At 39.1% G+C, this 24,447-nt stretch overlaps 2 protein-coding genes across 2 annotated transcripts; one reads left to right on the top strand and one right to left on the bottom strand.

Moving 5' to 3' along the window:
* Positions 1 to 312: 312 nt before the first annotated feature.
* On the bottom strand, positions 313 to 15,924 carry sort1b (sortilin 1b). The gene is made up of 20 exons (XM_054779024.1): positions 15,323 to 15,924; positions 14,311 to 14,370; positions 14,118 to 14,191; positions 13,953 to 14,055; positions 13,701 to 13,862; positions 12,510 to 12,583; positions 11,710 to 11,759; positions 11,393 to 11,520; positions 11,065 to 11,209; positions 10,731 to 10,886; positions 10,229 to 10,335; positions 10,024 to 10,126; positions 9,767 to 9,938; positions 8,763 to 8,953; positions 8,469 to 8,658; positions 6,993 to 7,109; positions 6,510 to 6,618; positions 6,326 to 6,432; positions 4,125 to 4,254; positions 313 to 2,185 (listed from the first exon to the last, which is right to left on the bottom strand). The coding sequence occupies exons 1-20, from the start codon at positions 15,584 to 15,586 to the stop codon at positions 2,171 to 2,173; spliced, it is 2,457 nt and encodes an 818-aa protein (XP_054634999.1). The 5' UTR covers positions 15,587 to 15,924; the 3' UTR covers positions 313 to 2,170.
* Positions 15,925 to 18,488: 2,564 nt separating this feature from the next.
* On the top strand, positions 18,489 to 24,332 carry sypl2b (synaptophysin-like 2b). Its single transcript, XM_054780169.1, has 6 exons — positions 18,489 to 18,625; positions 18,730 to 18,807; positions 20,797 to 20,915; positions 21,014 to 21,218; positions 23,076 to 23,267; positions 23,340 to 24,332. Exons 1-6 carry the CDS (start codon positions 18,608 to 18,610, stop codon positions 23,466 to 23,468), a joined length of 741 nt encoding a protein of 246 aa, XP_054636144.1. The 5' UTR covers positions 18,489 to 18,607; the 3' UTR covers positions 23,469 to 24,332.
* The last annotated feature ends 115 nt before the right edge of the window (positions 24,333 to 24,447 follow it).

The raw sequence follows: 24,447 nt of genomic DNA, 5'->3' as shown, positions 1-24,447 counted from the left end.
AATGTTTAGATAGAATTAATTCAGCAAAGTATGATGATGGAGAAACATTTAAGCAAACTTTAGTTTAGTTGTAATATTACAAAAATCCATTATTTGCATCTCCAAACAGCGTATGAAATGGTAGCATTTGTAACACAAACTATTAATACATTTATGTTCTGTGCACTGACATATGAACATGGATAAGATATAGATCAAAATTTTAACAACCAAGTCATACAAAATAAATCAAAATTTAAAAATAAATTATAATAAATGTACATTATTACATCCACATTCTGTTGCTGTCTTTATAGTTTAAAAAACAGGAGCCAAAAGCAGAGGAACATTATCAATTTATTGGTAAACCCAAAGAAATGCTTAAAATTAAAGCAGCAGATACAAAGATGTAAGTTTGCATATTTACAAAACCTTACTACATTATACATCAGATTGTAAGAAAAAGATAGCATCACTTATTCATCAAATATGAAATTCCTGTGTCTAGCACTTCCACCCTATAACTTCTTATGCAAGGTGACCCTGTTATCAAAGTATCAGAATGGTCTCATGCTGAGGCGTGAAAAACAACTGTAGACTACTGTGAGGGATTACATGCAGTTCAATGGTAGCTCATATGAAACATACTGTATCCTTCACTGTTCTTATCTTATGGAAAGTGCAGCATTGGAGATGTTAGAAACGAAGCCTGGTCAAACATCATCTGAGAGACATACTGTATTAAAAGGAAATTACAAGACAGTCACACATGGGAGGGCAACACATCATATCCTCGCAGGAGGCACTTATACAACCATGTCCAAACAACACCACATTTACTGCACTCAGAACCTGCTAATCACAAATAAAATTGGTATGACAGCAGTGTGATATAAACAAACAAACAGTGCAAATGTCTTGGGGGACGTCAAAGCTTTGAGACGTATGTCAGTAGTACCAGGTGAACCACCTGAATTGACACTATAAATAATTTTTGGAGGATTTGATGCACATACAAGTCACACCGCCTCACACCCTTTTGTTATTTACATACCAGTGTCTGTCACCTTGTATGTCCTACAATATTGACATCATTTAATTGTTCCTGTGCGTTTCTAACAAGTGATAGACTTGAAACTCTTGCAAAATAAATTGACATTTGCTATGAAACTATAGCTGTCTCCGCTATGAACTGTATAATGCAAATTCAAAAGCTTTAGTACAAATCAGTTTAAATCATTACAGACAAGACTATGAGTACCAAGTTTACCGTATTACAGTCAAATATTTTGAGAGCACATTTGGGAAAATGTGGAACTTTAAGCATACAAAGAATATTGCGCTTTTAGCAGTTAAACTGCAGATATTTACGTACAATTTTGTCTTGAAACAAGACAGTTTTGCAGCCTTCATTTATCAAAGAGAGCAACTGGCAAAATTACAGATATTGTAGTAAAGGAAGCTTTTTACATGTATGCAAATATTGTGAATTTAGACACTTTATTGCTATCAAAACCCAATCAAATGTATGCTTCTAGTTGTGCTTCTTACTTCAACCATGGATCTTAATGTTGAAGAGAGCATCATGCGTAGGCTAATTTTCCGAACACAGACAAACTGTCAATTGAGCCACAGACTACAAGGCCCAAAATTGTCATATTCTGGCCACTGAGGGCACACGGACAATCAAACACTTCATAAAAATTAGTTGTAATCGTAGTGATTGGGGAGAGTCATTATCCAGTAATCACCTGCCAACCTAATATCACATACATACAAGTGCAGAGAAAGGACATGCATCATGAAAAGATGTGACAAGTATTTATAGGAGCGCCTTCCAAGTGATACCACAGGCAGGACCTGCGATGCAGTGGGAAGAATTTACGGTATACAACTAGCGTCACCTTCAAACTAATTTCTCCTGCCCTGACTCAGGTCTTGCATCCACATAATAATAAATAAACTTGAGCGATTTACACCCAAACATATTCTATGTCCAGGGAGCCAGCATACATTCATTTTACTTCACAAACGACTGCAGAGTGACACAGACTCTCGGCCTAATAGCAGAGATCAAAGATCATTTACTTGATGAAAGGAGGGAGTGGCAGGGACAAACATGTGACAGGAACAGTCTCTAGTTACCAGGTAGGCTACAATTCCGTTGAGATGGATTAACAGGCTCAACCTGCTATTCCAACAAGTCCTGTGCAGACAATGAAACACAAAAACATTAAAAGAACACCAAAAAGACATAGTTCACAATGATCCTCCTGTCATGTCATAACAACAATTCTCACAGTCGCACCTTTTAAGTGCAGCATACCTTTTTTCTAAGCAAGTATGTTGTAGCTTTTGTTTGTTTGTTTGTTTTAAGAATTGCATCGCATCCGACCAGTTCACATTCAAATGTATCCTATCCTCAGTGGCCAGTCCTTATGAAAACTTCACCTGCAATGCCCTGGTTGGCAAAAAGCTCAGCAGCTAAAGAGTTTGATGATAGAATATCAGCTGCTAATAACAGAGAAACAAAACCTCAAATGAATAATAATGTTCAATCTATTGACTACCATTGTACCTGAAACCAGGGATTTCCAAAGTGTAGCCCAGGGCCATTTCCAGCCTCCAACTCATTTTTTTCCCCTCATGACCCTGGGCATATTCTAAAAAGCTATTATTATAGATATTACACAAAGGTATTCTGTGAAAGTGGCTCAACCAACCCAGGTTTTGTGCTCAAGATGCAGCTCAACAAAACCTGAATTCCCCAAACAGAACTAAACAGTACCACAACGGTGGTTATCAGCTAACTTTGTCAAATCCGGTTCTCGGCTTTGTTCTCAGTGCGCGTTCACATGAAAGGGAGAGTTTGCATGTTATTCTACTTCAGCTCAAAAATGTAGCCCTCACGGCTGGTGTATTTTATGAAATATTAGTAAGTAATTATTATGCAGCGTTACGAGGAGTTCCCAAAAGATTATGACTGCTAAAAGCAACAATAGAGTGAGGGAGGATCGCTGACGCAATAATGCTCAGCATGTAACGCACATAAGTTAACACTGATTTATTATACTAACTGTACCCCACTAGTCTTTTCATTTATCAACGCTCAACACTGCACAACTTTGACATTTTAACACTTACTAATAAAAAATAATAATAAATTGGAGCAACAAATGTCATTTTTAATCTTAGAAATGTCTTCCTCTTGTATGTCATTGTGACCACTAGATGGCAGTGTTGACATATTTTGTGGTGATTTAAAAAAAAAATTAGTACTATTTTTTTCCTTACTACAAGTATAAACACGTGTTTTCTTCCAGTTGATTGATGCCTCAGAGTGCTTATTCCTCCTTATTATTGTAATATAAGAACAATAACGGGCTAAGTACTCACGCAAGGACTGCTGTGACATTTACATCTGCTAACATTGACCTAATTACAGTATTCCCTTGTTTATAGCAGGGGATAGGTTCCCAAAATAGCCCACAACACGTAAAATTCGCCAAGTAGCCAACTTCATTTTTTTTTTACAATGATTATATATGTTTTAAGGCTGTAAAACCCCTCACATTACACTTTATACACTTTTCTCAAGACGGGCAATAACATTTTCTCACATTTCTCTCTTGTTTAAATAGTCTCAAAAAAGTTCAAACCATTTGAATTTTAATGATCAACACAAGAAATTATTAAGTCACCTTTGCATATTATTATTGCATATTATTTCACTCCTGTGACTGTGCCTTTTCATCCTGGCACCGTTACGCTGTACTGTAAGTTAGGAGTTTAGCCTAAATTACCATGGTGATACAGCTGCTTGAAAAGAGAGCTACCATCGCTGAACAGGTAAATCCAGCTTTCCACTCAACACAGCTTGCTCTCCCACTAAACTCGTTTGCCGAATACCCCCTTAATTTGTCATCTACAACACAAAACTAAGATGTTGATGTTTTGTTCAGCTAGCTCAGCATATATTGACATACAATGGTTTTACCATTAATGTGCACAATGTATCAACGTGGCCCTCCGCATCCTTCAATTTTTCTGTGGCCCTCAGTGGACAAAGTTTGGACACCTATGCCATAAACGTTCTAAATGACCAATGAGCAGGAGAAACAGTGGTCCCGTCTTGGTTAGCCTACCTCATCAGAGTCGTCATGGAACTCCATCTTTCCATTTGGAGCGTGACTGAAATCAAGTGGGTCGTCCATGCCCTCAGCCGCGTTGTCCTCTGCATGTTGCTGCAGTACAGAATACCTGTGAACCAAGAACCTGTGGACAAACATTAAGATGCCGTTAGGTTGCTCAAAACAACTTCAGGAAACACAGGTAATAAAACTAATGGCTCTCAGAAGAGCACAAACCTCCTCCAAACACCTCCACACAATTCTTAAAGGGTTTTTTTGCAACCGTTACACATCTGTCTAGAGGGCGCTAACTTTCGAATGGGCTGCAAGCATTACATCCCACTCTCTCCCTACGCCAAGCATGTAAGCCACCCCCCACTTAACACGCACACGCACACACACTAGTTATGCTTGTTGTCAACTAGCAATTTGGCAAAGTTTAGCTATTAAAGTTAGCAATCATTGAATCTATAAAAATCGCAGATTTTCATTTGGCCCGAATAAAATAATGGCGTTCATTGCTGTCACTCATGGCTGTCTGCTATTCACGTACATTTCGTGGGACGTAAACGCGCACACACATACGCACACACGCGCACACACACACGCACGCACGCGCACACACACACGCACGCACACACAAAAGGAGAGGCTACCAGCAATTTACATGTGCATTATACTGTACACATTACAGTACAATGTACATTACAATGTGAGTGACAACTGCCTAACACTAGGGCAGTGGTTCTTAACCTTGTTGGAGGTACCGAACCCCATCAATTTCATATGCCCATTCACCGAACCCTTATTTAGTGAAAAATAAAATATAATTTTTTTTCAAATTCAAGACATAGGTATATGTTTGTTTATAGGTATATGTTTGTTTACTGGTGCACAAAATGACAGAGACAGGACGCTGACTCCCATCACAGTTCGTGATACATGTGAATCCATGCTGTCCCACCACTTTATTTTTTTGCTCGACGTAGTTAGTATGGATTAAAATATTAAGAACGAAATCACACGACGTGCTACCACATCAGTCACACGTTGACTACTTGATGGTGCGTTTCATTTGTACTCGGAACTGGGAAGTCGGAATGACAGTGACGTGATCTCCGAGTTAAAAGCGTTCCAGTTGCCAAGTCAGAAAAACTTCATTCACACTATAGCAATATTTTTTCTCAATTATTTATTGATTATTTATCGTTTACTGTGTTTTTGTTTATTTTATTTCTGAAAAATAGAGCAAAAAGGCATACTGTAACTAGAAAAGGATAAGATGTTGTTACTAATAACTAATAAAAACATAAAGATTGTTTTTAAATATATGTATCATGTTTTTTTTATTATAAAAAAATGTAATGAGCGTAAATACAGACCTGATAAAAAATAAGACCAGTTGAAAAATTCCTAGAATTTGCATTTTGCACATTTGGATCTTAATACAACATGCAAAAGCAAGAAGGGGGAGTGAGACAAAAAACATTTGGAACTTGTAATTTAAACAAAAACAAACAAAAAAATGAAATAGGTTGTTTATCACCTGATTAAAAGTTTAAGATCACACGCTATAAAAGCCAAAATCTGCTCAAAATGTTCATTTTCTGCCAGGCATTCACATGCCCTCCTGATGGCTAAAGCTAAGAAGCTTTCTCTTTTTCAACGTGGTCGGATTGTTGAGCTGCATACGCAAGGGCTCTCGCTTTGAAGATTTTGATCAGGTCGGTAAAAGTCTGAACATCTACGTGCTTCGATCTGACAAATCTTAAGTAACTTTGATGAAATTTAAAATTACTACAGCTTCTGCTTGGATATTAACGCGGCGGCACCTGTACAACTCGGATTTAAAAAAAAAAAACACGTCACTAACTGATGACTTCCATATCACATGTATTATCATTCATAGTAGTGATGCCATAGTTCAATCTGATTGGCTTCTGGCTGCCCTGTTCTTGCAAGACAGCATTTCTCTAAACAAGAAATATAAATACATTTTAATCTTGCCAACCAAGCTTTTTTCTCGACCAGATGGATCTGGTGTTAAAGTATGTCGTTTTTTTGTGTAATTCAGTTAACCAACTAAACTATCCACCAAAGGGTAATCAAACCTCCAAGTCTACAAACTACACCCACATATTACAGCATATGCTGGTGGAGGTAATAAAGCACAGTTTGGGTAGAGATTCAAATAATGTGAGTTGAGGAACTCTAACCTGCCGCCGCATACGTATTTCTTGACAAAAAGGACTCCAGCAACAGTGCTCAGTAGCATGATGATGACAACTGTTATCACAATGGGTACGGAGGAGTGGCCTTCTTTCTGTAAAAACAACATATTAGGTAGCCAATTGAATGTACTTGGAAAGCTTCATGAAAGAGGCAGGCGGCGATACTGACCTTGAGTTCTGGGTTCAGCAGGTCACTCACACACCTCTTCCTGAGGTCAATCTCTTTCCGTTCAGGAATCTGTCCACCCTCACACTTATCTCCGGGGATTCTCCTGTAGCTGAAGACACAGAAATACACTTTTATGATCATTTAGTGTCGTCAATAGAGAACAAGCACTACTTTGATAAGCAACGCTGACTGCTGTACTTTGGTTTTGGACTTATAATTTGAGATTGAAAAGTTGTAAATTCTTGGTAGCTCATGTCTAATTCCTTGTCACTGTCCATCCATAAAAAAAATCCTCATTCCAAATTTCTCTGCTTTGAAATATATAGGTAGAAGAACTATTTCCTCTCTGCTATAAAAGGTTATATTGTAATACACAAAAACACTTTAACGGCAGTAATTTGATCCTTATGTCATCTTATGTCTTGGTAAAATGAGAATATGGTCAGGTTACTAAAAATATGAAGACAGAAGCTGGAGCTTTACCCATGAGTCAGCAGTTGCTCCTCTTTGCCATGCAGACAGAACTCCAGCATTTTGCCTTTCAGATCTGGCTCCTCTATGCACTCTGAGCTGTTCTCTTTACGGTAATATCCAAAGTCACTGCAATGAGTCACATGGCATCAGTAAGGTGAACAAAGAAAAAAGTCAGAATAAAGAATGACACAATAAAAAATGTACATGGTTGAAAATTAAATACTCGTAACATGGTCATCTCTGCAAGTTTACCAAGAAATCCACCAAAACAATTCATCACATAAAAACATGTCAAAACAATTATTTACTTTTTTAGATTTTTTTTATCATATATTTGGTTTAGTGAATTAAACAGATGACAACATTTGTCAATTTGTGGATTAAATACTCTTCATGTATTTAAAATGAATTATTTTCAATTAGACAAAACTTCACTTGCTGTGTTTTATGCGAAACTACATTAATCTTTTAGCACCAGCTGCATACTGATATCTTCCTCTCATTTGAAACTTGCATTAAGGCCATTAAACAGGAAGGTCATTATAGCACCACCCTTTACTATTGAGAATCTACAATTAAAAAAAGGTTTAGCAAGCATTAGCCAGCTCCCATATGTCACCATTAATACAAAAGTAGAGATGCTCGAAATTGTCTTTCTTAACAATATCGTCCAGCACTTTACCGATTACCGATACCAATATCAACCAATACAGATACAAGCTGCATCCCTTCCCACAAACCAATGTGGTGTAATGAAAACATTATGCTTCTTGCCACTGGATGCATTTCACAGATAAACACTGTTTATGCAAAATATGAAATATTGCAATATGCAACACAAGTTTGTTACGACCCGGCTCAAGGACCACAACAAGAGACACACAGATGTACGGTTAATCAAAACAATACAAGCTATAGAAAAAGTGCCAAAATGCTGAGTTAACAGAGATTCTTCCTGAGATGTTATATTATATACGAAGGAATGCGCATTACTCCTCCCTCGCATAACCAGTGCTGTATGTAATGTTTTGTTTTGTAGTTTTGGTTTTGGTTTTCCCTTATTTTCACATCATTTCCTGTTGTCTGCTCTAATTTTGGTTTTGTGTTCCCCGTTTGGCACAATGTGCACATACAGTGCTACCTGTTTCCCATTAGTAATCTGTTCTACTATTTAGGTGGCGCCACATTACACACAAAAAGCAAAACATAACACTTTCAATCTTTTACAATCCTAAGGCAATAATTCCACACCACAGACATTCTGAGCTATAAGCTTGTTGCTCTGTGGAGGACAGTTCAGTTTGGTCAAGTCTAACTTGCACGGCGATATCAATATCGGCAAGAAAACAGATACTGATATGATCCATTATCTAATTTCTATGATACTAGCTGGTCAGCAGATATTCTTGGACATCCCTATACAAAATTTATCTAATCATTGAAAATGACGTGAAGACATCTATCAAATGACATTTTAAGTCTTACCACAGAAAGTCATCCAGTGTGCATGGGCAAGGCGTTGGTTGAGTGGTGATCATGTAATCTCGTCCATTCCAACAAACAGAGTCCTTCCTGAGACGCAGAAACTTTTCTTTATAGCCTAGCATGCAGCCATCCTTGGGGTCACTGATGTCATCAGAGTGAGCCAACCACTGAACATAATCACTGTCCACACCTGAAAAAAAGATTTTTGTTCATTATAATGTTATATTATTAACAAACAGCATTGAAATATTAAGCCAAGATAACTGAATTAGACATGTAATTATTCCCACTCACAGTCTCTGGTGAGGAGATCCCTGAAGTCAATGGTTATAGAGATCCAGTATTGGCTGAGAACACTGTCTCTGTATCCCCAGATACTGACATTCATAGAGCGAGCACCTGGCTCTGATGCAAGCCCTGTAAAGTAGATGGGCTCCTGGGTGAAGGTATATGTATGCCAGCACTGCCCTTCATCAGTTGAAAACCTGTCTCAGAACATCGAGTGATCAAATTGAGACCAGAAGCAAACATAATGGATTACAGAGTGCCTCAATGAGTGAAAAATGACAACTCATATTCTGTAAGCTTTGCAATCTATAGCTGAACTCCAAAGAAGATTTGGGAAGAGGGGCTTTTATAAAAAGACCAAGTGAGGGAATATCTTTATGAAAACATTTGCTCATGCCGTCCTTAAGAAGCTACGCCAAAACACACACCTTACTTACATTTTTTAAATGCATGAAGAGTGGATTTTTTTTCTGCCCATTTGTTATCATCCATGTTCAAGATTCAATTTGCTCTTAGCCATAAAAAAAAAAACACGTTCCTTTATTGCTGTTCTTGCCACAAGGCAACAAGAGAATGACTGAATACTGAGTTATCTAAAGAAACGTCACATTAAAAAACTGGAAACTTTTCTTTAACTTAGCAGTGGTTCCAATCCTTTTTATGTTCTCCAGCTCTTGGAAAGCTGGTATTATAATTTTGAATCTTTAATTTTAGGATGTTGAAGCTACGTGATGCCAATTTTCTATTTAAAACTTTCAAATGAGTTTTCGCATTAGATCATGTGTAGTGTAGTGGTTCACAAAGCTTGCATTGTATGTCGCTCTCACATGACCTTGAACCTGATAAGGGGTATAGAAATTGTATATATGGAAATTCTACAATCCCATGCGGGCTGGTTGTGAACCCCAACTTTAAAAGGTAGTGAATCGCTCCTGTATAAAGTAAAAAGTACCAAGACAAATTCTATGCTCCAACAAAGGGTCTGCTTTTCTATCCTAGGTACTACTTACTTGATCTTGTCAACTGGTTCATTGGGATTGTGCTCCACAGCCACCAGCAGGCCACCAGAGTCCAGAATAGCATAATGATGGGGTCTGTCAAGAGCTTTTATCCAGGTGTAGCCTCCATCATCAGACACGTATACATCAGGGTTCATCACTGATATCGAACCACCAACACTTCCTGAAAAGATACTCAAAATGATCACATATCAACACGTTCAATATTCCTTCTTTTTTATAGCAATATTTTGATATTTTATAATTACCATGAGCTAATATAAGACCCACAGCATTTGGTTCACTCAGTGGCAGCATGGGGACATTGAGCTTCATAGCAGTACTGTAGGCAGCATGGATATGGAGACTGCACTGTTGAAACAAATAGAGCCAGCATTTCGTGACTAATACCAATATTAGACCCTACACTGTTTCCATTAAAACCAAATGATTCTTTCTTGTTCCTTTGTTTACCCGTTCTGGGTCTTTAGCTGTAGCGTCACACTTGCTATTGGCAGGTTTCTGAATAGGAGACCACTCCCCTCCCTGGTCATAGGACACCACGGACTGCACAGAGTTATCTGGAACAACACAACAGCATTTCCAGTACATGCACGCTCTGCCAATGCTCCTCCTATTGAACAATCATGCACATACTATGCAAATATAGATTCAAATAATGAAAAACCATTATGTATTTATATGAAAAAGTAGAAATTAAAACAATGGGACTATCACTGACTGTATTTTTAATAGATGATTACATGAGTATCAGACATGAATATTTAGCTGGTTATGTGGTGGGTGTATTTGCTCAAAAATACCAGTCCTGAACATATCACACAACAGCTAATTAAACATTCAGCTAACACCCTGCCTCCGGCACGTAATGGAGACGCCATTTGGTTGCATGTGTCTCTGAGGTAATATGACTATAGAGAGCTGTGTGGCCAAGCCTTCATGTAAGCACTTGTACCTTCAGCCAAGACGCTGGTGATGAAAACGCCTCGCAGGGAGGTGACGTTAGTGAAGTCAGTGTCACCTCCTTTGGTGGTGTAAAGGTGGCGTACTAATGACTTGGAGTACACAGTGCCTCTGTCATCTGACACATAAATGGTGCCACAGCCAGTATCTGAGTAGGAAAAACATAAATGAGATCTTGATAAGGAAGCATACATAATCAACAACTGCAAATTGACTTGACATAATGGGACACCAAGTTCTGTTTTAGTTGGAAATAAGACTACAAACACATAAGAAGCAGTATAAAAAGGGAACAACTCTGTTATTGTGCTGCTGTGTGGACTGACCTCCTTCATCATCGACATGCATGAAGACCATTTCATCGCTTGCTGCCAAGATGGAATAGAACTGCTCGTGACCAACAGGGGGCAATTGAGCCATATTCCAAGTCTCTCCCTGGTCCACTGACACATGGATCATCCTCAAAGTGCCCTGCAGAGAAACATAAAAACTAATAACTAACAGAAAGGAAAACTAACTGATTCATGTGTACAGAGTAACTAATGAGGGAACCTCACACGTAATTCTAGTAGACTTGAGTTTTTTCTTGTACATGTCAAATTACACCTGTTTCAGTTGTGTTTTTATTTTGATTAGAAGCTACTTTAAACTGACCTTGCCCGTCATTACAGAAGCAAAGAGGAAACGTCCACCCAGGCCGAAGGAGTAGATTTTTGTGGCGACAGTCGTGATGGTTTTCCCAAAATCAGTTGTCCTCCTAAGCTCCAGCACTCCCCGGTCATCTAAATAACACAAAAGGGCAAATTGGGATTGGAAATTTTGTGCTACAAATGCAATCGTAAGACATATCATTAAAGCATCATCACTGACAACGAATGCTATCGGCCATTAACACAGTCCGAAAACAGTAACAAATCGGCCATGGTTGTTTGGCGTGACTCAAGATACAGTAGATCAGGATTAACACTTACGACAAGATCCATTGCGATTGGTTGAAAAGAAGATGGTATTTTTCCTCGCCCTGGAATTATAGTAAAATGATCAGGTATTTCAGAGAGGGTTAATAAAGCATGGTTAAAAATGTGCTGTAAGCATTACAAAAGAAGCAACAATTGCAGGTTTATTTATGAACATGAGCATGACTAATCTAGCAACCAGCAGTCCTGCCTTCCCTGTGGATCCAAATATATGAATCCACAATGTAACCATACAACCATACAAAAAAGACACTGAAGTAAAAAAAAGTCAACAAAATAATTTGGTTTGGATTGTGTCAGAACATGACCCACTTTTCTGCTGCTTTCATAGATAATAAAATGTGATAAAAGTGTCACAACTGCATAGGATAGGATGTTTTCTACAGTTATTTCAGAAACAATGGCATTAAAATGCATACCTTACAACCTTTATGTCAAGGTTACTAAGGTGGTATACAAGGAAGTGCCTCTGGAACAACAAGTCTGCTGTAAAGTCTGCTGCCAAGCAGGTTTACTGTGGAGGTGCGGCAATAAAAGTCCCGGGAGAATCGTTGTGAACTTGTTTGCCTTTGTTTGTCTTGGCCAGTATTAGTGTCATCGAGTTGGAATACAACATACAGGCATACATAGAGTCCACAATAATAAGCTCAATTAAACTGTACAGTAAAGTGGGCTTTTTTCACTTCTGTCTAACCTGACTGCACAGAAAATACTATTTGTCATTTGAAAAATGCACTGGAGAATACTGATTAACACAGAGGCTATTGGCTGAGTGCATCTTTCTGGTCTCTCACCATTTCACCAGACACACCATGTCATGGATCTTTTTCCAGTTAGAGCCAAAATCTTCAGTCAGCCACAGCTCATCCTGAGGACAAAAATGTAATTAGTTAAACAAGTCACAGTTCAGTCAACTGCAGTCACACAGTTATTTTCACATGTTGAACAGAGCTGACCATAGACACCATAACCATGTTAATAACTACACCCTATGTAAACACTTGAATAACCATTGACAAGCTTGCAGCAATAAAAAAACGAAGGGAAAGGCCTTTTGGGCAAAGTCATGTGTTGGGATTTGAAAGAGGCTAAGGAAATAATGCCAAATGATTGAACTACAATTTGTAATTCCCTCCAATATTGCTTGTGAATAGTGAAATGTTGCTGTTAAGCCAAGGCACCAAAGAAATTTAAGTTTAAGTTAAGTCTATTGCAGATCAAATATTACTCAAATATTACTCATTTGTATTTAAATACAAATAATGTGAGCAAGCCCACAAATTTGTGAACACCCTCACATTTCAACAACCATTTTTATTTTAGATTGAGGAGTAGAAGCGGGTTCCACTAACAACCTGTGCAAATGGTGAATTCCATACCCAAGAGGACGGTGCTCACACTAAATATTGACACTTAGGACCCCATTTGGACATGTTCACTGTGAGGTGTACTCACTTGTGTTGTCGGCTGTTAGACAATAATGGCTGTGCGTGGATAGTCATTGTCAGAGGACAGTAAATCCATACTGCTATACAAGCTGTACACTGACTACTCTAAAGTAGAACCATGTTTCATTCATTCATTCAGTACTGTGCCTTGAAAATATATAATAAAATGCTTGTGAAATGTGGCCATTGTACTGACTTTTGATGCTTTACATAAAGCGATGAAATCCGAACTAGTTGGACGTTATTGAGGTTCAGTGTTTTGAGACCATATAAGGCGATATGACACGACATAAATCAGAATTTCAATATCAGTATTTCTAAACTAAATGAGTGTTTGAGCTAAGAAACAGCATAGGTCAACCGTACCGAAAGATTCACTTGTGTCCAGTTCAGTTTATCAAGTTAAAGTATAGCAATAAGACAAATATATGTTTTTATAATGTGAATATTTGTCTTTATCAGATCTGGGGGCTTATGCTTGTATAGATATGTCTATTTAGAATATCATCATAACACACACCAACATTCACGACTTACTTTGTAGCTGAGGCCCAGCAGCACACTGGAATTCTCAGGATTGTAGGTGATCGCTGTGAGGAGGTTGAAGGGCAGTTCTCGGTGTGTGAAACTCTTCCCAGAGTCACTAGAGACAAAGATCCGTGATGTGTGACCCCCAGACACCTCGCCTGTCAAGATCACCTACAAGGACAAAACCCAGACTGATGAAACTGGTAAAAGGCTATATTAAAAGGTTCATCAGGGTTCTGGAAGGTTCAGGACTTCACTTACTTTGCCAGATTTCTCAGGCCCAATAGCAATGCCAAACTCTGACCTGATGAAGGTATTGTTGATGAGGTCTGTGACATCCTGGAAGGTCTTGCCATAGTCCTCACTGGCAGACATGAAGTTGCAGTCAAATCTAATGCAAATTAAAGCCCATATAGTTTGACTTACCTTCGATAGAGTTTAGACTGTCCAAGTCTTATCATGAAGAAGGGAACCTGAAAAGTTGTTAAAGCCAGCATGACCTGCCAAAACAAAGGTTCTCCTTCAGAGAGGTACAGCTTGGATCATTTATGTTCACAATACTGTAATTATTATGAGAGTAAAAAAAAACATTTAAGTGACATGAGTGAGGAACACTGACCCCTGTCCCATCTCCAACCCAGGCCAGTGACACTGATCCACTGAGGTCATTGAAGGTATACTAAAAATACACAAAACAGGATGTTATTAGAAACATAGATAATTTAAAAGACAAAGACTTCTGATTCCAGATTGGACTTTGACATTGACAGTTATAAAATACTAACCCTAACCCCACTGTATAGATCAGGCCAACTGCTTTCACTTTCATGCTGCATAATATTATTGTTCTTTATTTACATGCAAATCCACTCAGCCTATGTTGTTCTAAGCACAGCCACTGGTGGGACCAGTGATGGTAGCCTTCAGGGGGAAATGATGGTGTTGAGCCTTTTAAGAATTGACATCAGATTATTAAGGCCAAGAGCATTGACCTCATGGCAACAATCAATGGAGCAAAAAACATAAAAATAACACTTGATTAACATTTTACGGCATCTCTCATTCTGAATTTAAGCACAAGTTAACAAGACTGTTAACTTGTATTGTACTGCTATTGAAAAATACAAACTAATAACTGACACACTGCCAGTCACAGGGTCTCTTCCCTGCGCTCATTTTCAGTACTAGACACTCAGACAGGAGCAAAATACGAACTGCGGGCCCAGACCTCTGGTAAAAATAAGCAACAGAACATGGCAGAATATTCTCAGGTATTAATGTATTGTCAAAATAGTAAATGCACAAAACGGACTAAGCCTGTTGTGTTCTTTATATCGATGTTATGGTTCGGGGAAATCCTTGACCAGACAATTCTTAAGGTGTAGTGGCGGCGGTATAATAATAGCAACATTTGAGTAACATAGTAGCCTGTGGGTGCTGTGGGTGCTGTAGAAGCTTTTATGCGTAAAAGCTCAGATAAAAAAAAGCTCAGATGTACTAATGAAAAAACAATCATACCCACACACGTCGTGCATAAACTTTGGGAGTATAAGAATGTATGTGCATGGATGCTCAAGAAAGCTAGAACTTGTGAGGCTGCAAAGTGTAACTGGACAGCAGTGGTAACTTACATGGTGAGTGTTGTTGCCTAACTTGGTTTCATATCCTTGCAAAGCGCCACAGGAGGCATCCGGAGGGGCGCTCCGCTTCCTTATGTCGTGTTTGTGTGAAGAAGGCGGCGAAGCCGGCAGAGACCGCTTTATGGTTTTTGCAGCTCGGTTTGAATTCCTTACGAAAGCCGCCTGCCCGGAGGGTTTGGATCCCAATAGGAAATCTGAACCGGCTGTCAGAGTTAAGAAGCATAACAGCAATATGCCAGGCAGCGAAAGTCCCATGCTCGTCGCGAATGACACTATACTATATAAACAGTCAATTAAATTTTAAAAAGAAACAAAAAGTCTGTGATTATTCAAGTCAATTGAAGGTCGCTACAATCTCTGGTGCGGATGACATCAACAAAACAGTAGTCCTGTTGACAACGTTAATTTGAGCGTTTGAAAACATGCAGAGTCCTCAAAATCCACGGCTGCCTCCCCACGCAGCACCGAAATAATGTCGAAAATATTTTTTTAAATATAAAATTCACGACGGGTGCTCCACGCCAATTACCAGCTTTGTCAACACCTAGCCAGCATGATACACTGTACCAGCAAGCAAATTCTGTCTATGTGCCTCTGTCATTACGCACTGACAAGCGATAATGTGATTGGATGAATTTGCCAGTAGGACAACCTACTACTTAATTTGATTGGTTGAATTCTGGTTGGGTGGCACCGCTACAAGGACAAACACAGGCTGTCAAGACTGTCGTGGTAGGTTGAGCAAAACTATCATGTACAGTCAATCATTACATGGGAATTTAAATTATTCTGTAAGTGAAAACTATTTTTTTTCTAAAAAAAAAAAAAAATCATAAATAATATGAATCTTTGAGTGTCTCACACATCTGTCATGTAACTTCTAGAGGGGTGGGAAGGCAAAATGAAACTGTTTGTCAAGGAAGGGAGGCTCCAGTCATGTGATCTTTGCTGAGTTATTTGATTATGCTCCTGTTTACCCTCTCAGGCAGCAAAACCAGTCTAACATGTTCCAATTATGCAGCAACAAAATCTATTTCCCCATGGTTGCTCAACAAAAAAGCCGTGTAACCAGTCAGAAACTATTCAATGTTCTGACAAACCATTGCCTTGTTAAACAGTTAGTTACTGCTTTCATGACTCTAATCTGTAAAGTAGAATCCTTCACAAGTGGACTGTATAACAGTGTTGAGAACCTTCCTTTGATGGACCAGTCAAATATTTAATGGTGGCAAACAAAGCCACTCTTATTCCTTTGAGATGTGTTACCGTGCAAGCTGTACCTGTCAACAATGAACCCAAACTTCCTTGTTCGGCTGCACAAGGCAAATGTGGAGGATGGAGCTGCTCGTAGGCAAGAGGTACAGATTCCTTCAAATAAACTAGTTACAAGTGTTGACAGCTGCTAGCAAGTCAAACTAACTGGCTAACTGCTGAAGTCAAAAGTGGTTGCCTAGCAACAATGCCAAACACAACGCAAAATGATGCTGGTCCAAGAAATACAGATTCAAAATCCGAAACAGGGCCAGCCTGGCAGTCGGATGAAGAGGACGACGTCTCGAATGAAAAAGCAGTTTCAGAATACAATAATATTCTCAATGCAATTAAATTCAATTCAATTTATTTATATAGTGCCAAATCACAACCGTAGTTATCTCATGGCACTTTACACATGAAGGTCACAAATAACATCAGAGAACCAACTGCAACCCCACATGAGCAAGCACTTGGCGACAGGGGGCAAGGAAAAACTCCCCCTAGGGAAAAAAACCTTGGACAAAACCCAGGCTCTGTGGGGTGGCCGTCTGTCTCGACCGGTTGGGTTGAGATATAAAAATCCATCCATCCATCAATTTTCTGTACTGCTTCTCCTCATTAGGGTCGCGGGGGCATGCTGGAGCCTATCCCAGCTGACTTCTGGCGACAGGCAGGGTACACCCTGGACTGGTCGCCAGCCAATCGCAGGGCACATATAGACAAACAACCATTCACACTCACATTCATACATATGGACAATTTAGAGTCACCAATTAACCTGACTATAAATTTAAAAAATTGAGTAGAGGGATAGATGGTAGAATAATCCAGAAGTCTTTGTCTTAGCCCAAGGAACACAGATAAGTGGGATCCCAAATGATCCCAAATGAACAGAAAAAGTCTTTAATTGGTTGTTCCCAATTAAAGCATACAGCGACCAAGAAGTCAAAAAGACAACAGAGAGCTATGGTACAAAAAAAATAATAAAATACAACAAAAGGCACCGCAAAAAAACTAGCAAACTAAACTGAACAAGGTAGAAACTAACTGGCTACATACGGGGAGAAGCTACCCCCTTTTGCTACTATCATCATCTATCATTATATCATTAGGGAATTCTCTTTTTTTATTTTTTATTTTCCATGTCCCCTCGGGAACCTCGTAGGTTCTAAATAAATGATGATGACATCTCCAAATTATTTGAACAGTGAAACAGTGGTATTTTCATTGCTGATTTTAAGCTGAAAGCCTGGCCATAACCCGGTCCCAACCAGGCTATGAGCTTAGCCTAAGTTACCATGGTGATACAGCTGCTTTAAAAGAGAGAGAGGGGAGTGCAGGGACAAGGGGACAATACAGAGAGAGACAACAACAACAGCAACAACAACAATTGCAATGACAATAACAAAAAAACAGAAACGATGATAAAAATCAACAGCCACAGTGATAATACTGAAAATAATTTATTGTACATACATTCAATGACACTCACAGTACAGCACGAAAGATGGCAGGAAGTGGATCCGAACAGCATTAGTGCATGTTGAATAGAGGAAGTGAACATACTGTATGTATTAGCAGTTTATGTGATACGGACAGAGGTTAGGATTAAATAAACTCTGCTTCTTCCTACTCCTTTTCGGACATGTTGAATTGTGAATTGTAACATGAAGCATTCAGTGTAAACTGTATGCATGTTCGAAATAAATTAAACCATAACCATGTGGTTTAGCAAATAGATGCCAGGGCATTAATTGAAAGCTTTAAAGAAGTGTGGACATTGCACTGCATCTATAGCGGAGAAACACTGACATATCTTAGACATACTGTAATCATCAAGACCAATTGCTTCTTGCAAGTATGCCTCAGTGTCGCCCCCTGCCGACGTCATAGCACTATGAGTCACGTGTCATCCACACCGACCTTGCTGAAGTGGTAGAAAAGTTTTGACAGGCTCAGTGACGATCGAAAGTGAAGTATATACCAGCAAGGACAGTTTTTTGCTTTACTAGTGGAAAAACAATGGAATCTGTTGCCCAGGTAATAGCACACATGTCGATCGAGCACTTTTCTACAAACACGCTTGTAACGAGTGACTCATAGAAAGTAACAGTCAGTGCGTAATACTCCTCATTTTACTGCAGAAAGTGCTAACTTCTGGATTCACTCTCGACTTGGGTCCTCTCAAAGAGCCGCTGGCATTTATCCGTTTGCTAGAATGGGTAAGTTTGAACTTTAAACATTGTGTCCATATGGAACCTTAGCGGGGGCTACTGTGTCTCATGATCCCACCCTTGCTAGCGACACATAACTCTCAAATTGGTTCTGCTGCTTGTCTTGAGACGAACTACGTGCTCAGAGATCAATTTTAATAGACAATATTTCAGCTAAAACAACATTTCACATGGCTAGAATGAAGTCTAGCTGTTTGCACATTTCTACTTCCATGAGACCTGGCAGTCAGCTTCTAGCGGTAGCAAAGTGATGTGTAGCATACTAAAGTGTTAGCATGCAAGAATAGTTTAGAAATAATTTGACCTATTTTGAAGCTAGAAATGCAAAGTAAAAGCACACGATGGATGTTATTGGAACATTTTTAATCTGCAGATAGTCGACTGTAAAGCTGTGTGAAACATCAAGAATCTCTATGATGTAACTCTTCTACTCCTCAACCGCTGACTTCCTCCTCAACTGTTGCCTTCACTGTTGCCAACATTTCAGTAAAAAAAGTAGCCATTGGCTGCCCTAGAAGTCGCTAGATTACGTCATCGTGTAAATTGCATCTCATTTGCACAAGACAGAAAAACTGTGGAAAAAAATTATACTCTCGTAGGAAAGACAAAAAGAGTGAGTAAAAACATCATGTTTAGAACTACAAATAAACTTGATTATTGGTTTGTTGATTTAAAATTGTCCATCATTTCATCAAAATAAAATTAATATTTTTAATCTCGGCCAGCGCCTCTCAAAGTTTTCACGTCACACGCTGGCAATTAAGAACTTTTTAAAATTGGTACTATTGAACAGTGAATAACAGATGATGCTGTGTTTACTCTATGGCTCACATTAACATAACACAGTGGTCCCCAACCCCCGGGCCACGGCCCGGTCCCAGGCTGCACAGGAAAAAAAAAATCCCTTATTTTTTTTTAATGTTTTTTTTTTAAAAAGTGGCCGAATTCTCTCTGTTACTTCCGTTCCACTTGATGCATGTATATTGTGCGTGTGCTAAGTTTATCTCATGCCGCACAGATAGACTACTACTGTATTTTTTCTGCATTTGTCTTTCACTTCATATTTGGTCTCAAATGCTGATACTATGTGGGAATGCATTAAGGTAAGTTTTGATGACTTATTGAGTGCTAATGTGCACATTTGTCTCAAGTTAATTCATGCTAGCGTACTGCCTTTTACCACACACATCAAACAGCCATGTAATAATCTCTCTGGAAAAACTTGGCTGGAACTTGAACTTGTGGATGGTGGGTCGGCATTCATTTTGTGCTTTAATTTGATGTTATTCATGTCTTAGTTTTACACAACACATAAGAAATAAGATAAATTAGATCGCTATAATGTACGAACCCCCCCACGGTCCGCGGGAGATTTGTGGGAACACAAGCCCGTCTGTGGGTCAAAAAAGGTTGGGGACCACTGACATAACAGATGTGGTTCGTGAGTGGCACACTCTACTGGTGAATATATGTAATAGCAATGCATTTGCACTTTTGCTGCGTAGAGCTCCACATCATGGCTTGTGACTGCCTTTGGGCAGGGCAGACCTGTCAACAGCACCCTCAGCAAGAACACAAAATGCAGAACAATACGTGCTTTCACTATAACATGAAACTCCTCAACAACGTCAGAAAAGCCGCTAGATTTGTCGGTAGTCGCTTTTGAGAAAATATGTCGTCAAGTGGGGTTGGAATGTCGCTAGACAAAATCGCCAAGTTGGCAACACTGGTTGCCTTGGCTGTTATTTTTCTCAGAAATGCACCACATGGTGGTGCTGGTATTAAACCACAAATTTGGAGCCCAAAATTTGGATGACTTGACATTTCTCACACACCTCAATGTGTTCTACAAAACGCCCACTGTGTGACGAGCTCTGCATCATCCGTAGTATGACTAAGACAAGGATTTCCTCTCATGAGTATGTTGATTTAAAAAAAGACAAATGTGAGTACAGCTCTCGTCTGTGTGCATTGCAGGTGTTCACAATATTTGCCTTTGCTACAACTGGCGGCTACAGCGGCACAACCAGTGTTAATGTCCAGTGCCCTGGGGGCCACAATCAAGAAATTCAAGCAGACTTCAACTACCCATTTAGGTGAGCACACAATACCACATCCTTTAAAGCTTACATCCTACTATAAAGAGTGTTGGCAGTCAAGATTATCATCAGTGTTCCTTCATATGTTTACACAGGTTGATGGAACACCCTTATAATGTCCCTACCTGTGTTGTCAATCAGACTGACCCCACCATTTACTACCTGACTGGAGACCACTCGTCATCCGCACAGTTTTATGTCTGTATTGGAGTTCTGGCATTTCTCTACAGTACTGCCTGCCTTGTCATCTACCTGGGCTTCCAGCAGATGTATAGAGAAACCAGCCGTGGACCAGTTGTGGTATGCTTTTCAATTTTGGTGCAGAAAGCATGAATGTATGACCCTTGTTTTAAAGTGTAAAATACCTTCTTGTGGTAGACCAACAGGGGGTCACAACGAGTGCATCTAACATGTTGGTGTAAATTAAACTTTGTTGTTTCTTAGCAACTGACGGCAGTATGCACGTTCCATCCAGAAGAGGTGGGACTGGAATGTGACTGTAGTTCTGTTAGACCTGTTATGACCTACAAGTAAAGCATATCAGGGGTGTCCAAACTTTGTCCACCGAAGTCTGTAAATAGACAAATAAAAGGATCCTGGGACCACTTACGCCAGGGGTCACCAACGTTTTTCCTTGTGAGAGCTACTTTTACAAAATGAAAATGGCCAAGATCTACTCATTTTTGTAACATTTATTTTCAGAGCTTATTTTAAACCCTTATTTAAACCCTAACAAAGCGAATATACTTGTTTTACGAGAACATTAACAAAATGCTGGTGTCCACAACTCACATTTTGTATTTCAGAATGCATTTCTTTCTACTGTTCTTTCATTATTAACTGAAAACCTGAATGAAAAGCAGGCTTGCGGGCACCTCATGTGGTCGTGGGGTCTACCTGGTGCCCGCGGGCACCACGTTGGTGACCCCTGCCCTAACTTCACTAAAAGGAATAAATATGAATATGAATAAACATATTATAGAAACTATATTAATATATGTCCTGGCAGAGGGCATGGGTTCAATTCCCAGCCAGGGTTGCGTCATGATGTGATACGACGAAACCATTCATGCAATTTACGTGTTTTGGCAACACCTCAAACGGAAAAGCCGAAAGTGAAAAAGAAATTGGTGATACAACATTTAACACAATTGGTGTGAAAATGTCATTTGCTTGTAATTTTCTTTTTAAAAATGACCTGTCTGCATTTTGTGATGCACTTTTAAAGCTAGATGAAATGCAAACGCAAAGTCGTCAGCCATGTTTTTTGTTTCCTGTACTTTCAACTAAAATGCTTTGATGTCAGACCTTGTAGGTTCTAACTGGGTCACTCGCTACTTCCCATCATTCTGCAATGCTGCAAATACTATAAGGCAGTGGTCCACAACCTTTTTGGACCCATGGCCCGGCTCGTGTTCCCACAAATCTCCGCGGACCGGGGGGGTTGTATAGCGATGTAATTTATCTATAGCACCGCTGCTTGATGTGTGTCATAACAGGCAGTGTGCTAGCATGAATTAACTTGAAGCTGTGCACACAAGAAATATACACATTAGCACTCAATAACGTCATCAAACTTTACCTTTATGCATTCCCACAGAGTATCAGCATTTGGGAGCAAATATGAAGTGAAAAAACCCCGATAAAAAAACAGTATAGTTGACAATCTGTGCAGAGTGGGAGAAGGCTAGCACATGTACAATGGTACGTTCAAGGACTGTCAAACAAAGTGGGACACTCGCAACAAACAACATAAACATGCAAAAACTTCAAACTATATTATTTTTAGGATAAAATAATGGCCCATATTTCCAAAATTGATATGCATTTACTTAAAATTGTATTTAGTTATTTACAAAAATTTATTTTTTGGTGTGTGTATTTTTTTTATCATTGCGCCTTAAAGGTTTCCTCGGCCCAGTTCGGCCCCGCCCACGGACTGGTACTGGGCCCTGGCCCGGTGGTTGGGGACCCCTGCTATAAGGAACTTTTCCCAACTGCTTGTATCTCCTGTTCATGTGTAGCACCCACATCTGACATCTAAAGTGCATGTGTGTATTTCTGGACCTTTTGTGTGTGGCATTTGTAATACCAGAGGGATCAACTAAATTCCTCTAAGCAAGTCATTAAAAAAAGAAATGTTTCTTTCTGTCTAAGGACCTGCTCGTGACTGCAGCTTTTGCGTTCATGTGGCTGGCATCTTCCTCTGCTTGGGCTAAAGGTTTATCTGACGTGAAGTGGGCAACCAGTCCTTCAACCATTTTGACTTTTCTCACTGTGTGCAAGGACGGCACCACCAAGTGCACTGCTGGTGCGACACCTCACATGGGTCGACTAAACGCCTCTGTGGTAGGTTCTATGCAGTGTCTATTGCCAGTGTACTTTGCACGACCATGACATTTTGTATTCCTCTTTTTACAGATTTTTGGTTTTCTTAACTTCATCTTGTGGGCTGGCAACTGCTGGTTCATTTACAAGGAAACTCCTTTCCACAAATCACCCAACCAACCTGCAGATGCAGATTCAGAGGCAGGAGCTAGACCATCGTAACTACCCAGCTTCCTCATGCCATAAAAGTCTAATGTAATGTAGATTGAGGAACAGCTGATGATAACATCGTGTGTGTTTCTAAAACTGACTGCTGCTCTTTAATGTTTGTATTGACTATTAGGTAGTGGTCTCAGACTTACACCAAAACTGGAAAATGTAGCAGTCAGATATTTTACCCTTTTCCTGTAGATTGCTAGTTTGTATCTTAAAATCTGCAATACAGTATTTAAACCCCAATAGCAAAAATAATCGTGTCCTTTAATTCACATGATTTTGTAAGGATGGACTGTTTAGTTTTGTTTGTGTAAAATAACAATTGTGCTAGGATGTTACCTAACTGTTTATCTCTGCCACAAAAGTCTCAAGAATAAGTGGGATGGAAGGTACAGGGTTTTCAAATACTTGTGTCGTATGTGATGTGCATGCAGTTACAATCAAGAACTTACACTTCAGTCAAGTCGTTATAGGAATTAAAAAGTTTACTTAGAAGGAAAACATAATTTTGAAAAAAATGGTTGCCAACATGAGATTATTTATAAAGTGTGAATGCAATTTTATGTTTCCTCTGTGTTCTGCTGCATCATCTCACTTGGCAAATCTCATGAGTCCTGTTTATTTGATATTTATGTTTACAGCAGGTAATATTGTTTTTGCATTAAACTATTGCAGTTGTTTGCTTAAACTTGCAGGTGATTTTTATTTTAGTCGTGAATATTGTTGGTATGACAAAAGTTATTTCATACAGGCCCAGCAGTGTTTCAGCTACTTAATGTTTGTAAGTAATTTCTAGTCAGTCTCTTCTTAATATTTTTTGATATATGTGTTTTGTTACTAATTTGACTGCATATTTTGACATCTCGCTTTGTACTGGCTTGAATCTATATTTTGTTACAAGACAGTGCTGCGTTGGTTTATTGTAAACATTTTCTATTTGAATAAAGACTTGCTCGTTTTACATTGAGCATCGTAATCCACTGTT

This window comes from Dunckerocampus dactyliophorus, chromosome 1, assembly GCF_027744805.1.
Source record: "Dunckerocampus dactyliophorus isolate RoL2022-P2 chromosome 1, RoL_Ddac_1.1, whole genome shotgun sequence".
Classification (NCBI taxonomy): domain Eukaryota; kingdom Metazoa; phylum Chordata; class Actinopteri; order Syngnathiformes; family Syngnathidae; genus Dunckerocampus; species Dunckerocampus dactyliophorus.
Note: the sequence above shows the minus strand (reverse complement) of the source record. Positions and strands in the feature narration are given on the sequence as shown.

Coding starts and splice junctions, on each gene's coding strand:
- sort1b (XM_054779024.1), bottom strand. CDS start 15,586: ATGGGACTTTCGCTGCCTGGCATATTGCTGTTATGCTTCTTAACTCTG. Junction 10,127..10,228: donor CAGCTAAAGACCCAGAACGG/GTAAACAAAGGA, acceptor TTGTTTCAACAG/TGCAGTCTCCATATCCATGC. Junction 6,619..6,992: donor GAGCAACTGCTGACTCATGG/GTAAAGCTCCAG, acceptor CTGTGTCTTCAG/CTACAGGAGAATCCCCGGAG.
- sypl2b (XM_054780169.1), top strand. Junction 18,808..20,796: donor TTATCCGTTTGCTAGAATGG/GTAAGTTTGAAC, acceptor TGTGCATTGCAG/GTGTTCACAATATTTGCCTT. Junction 21,219..23,075: donor CCAGCCGTGGACCAGTTGTG/GTATGCTTTTCA, acceptor TTTCTGTCTAAG/GACCTGCTCGTGACTGCAGC.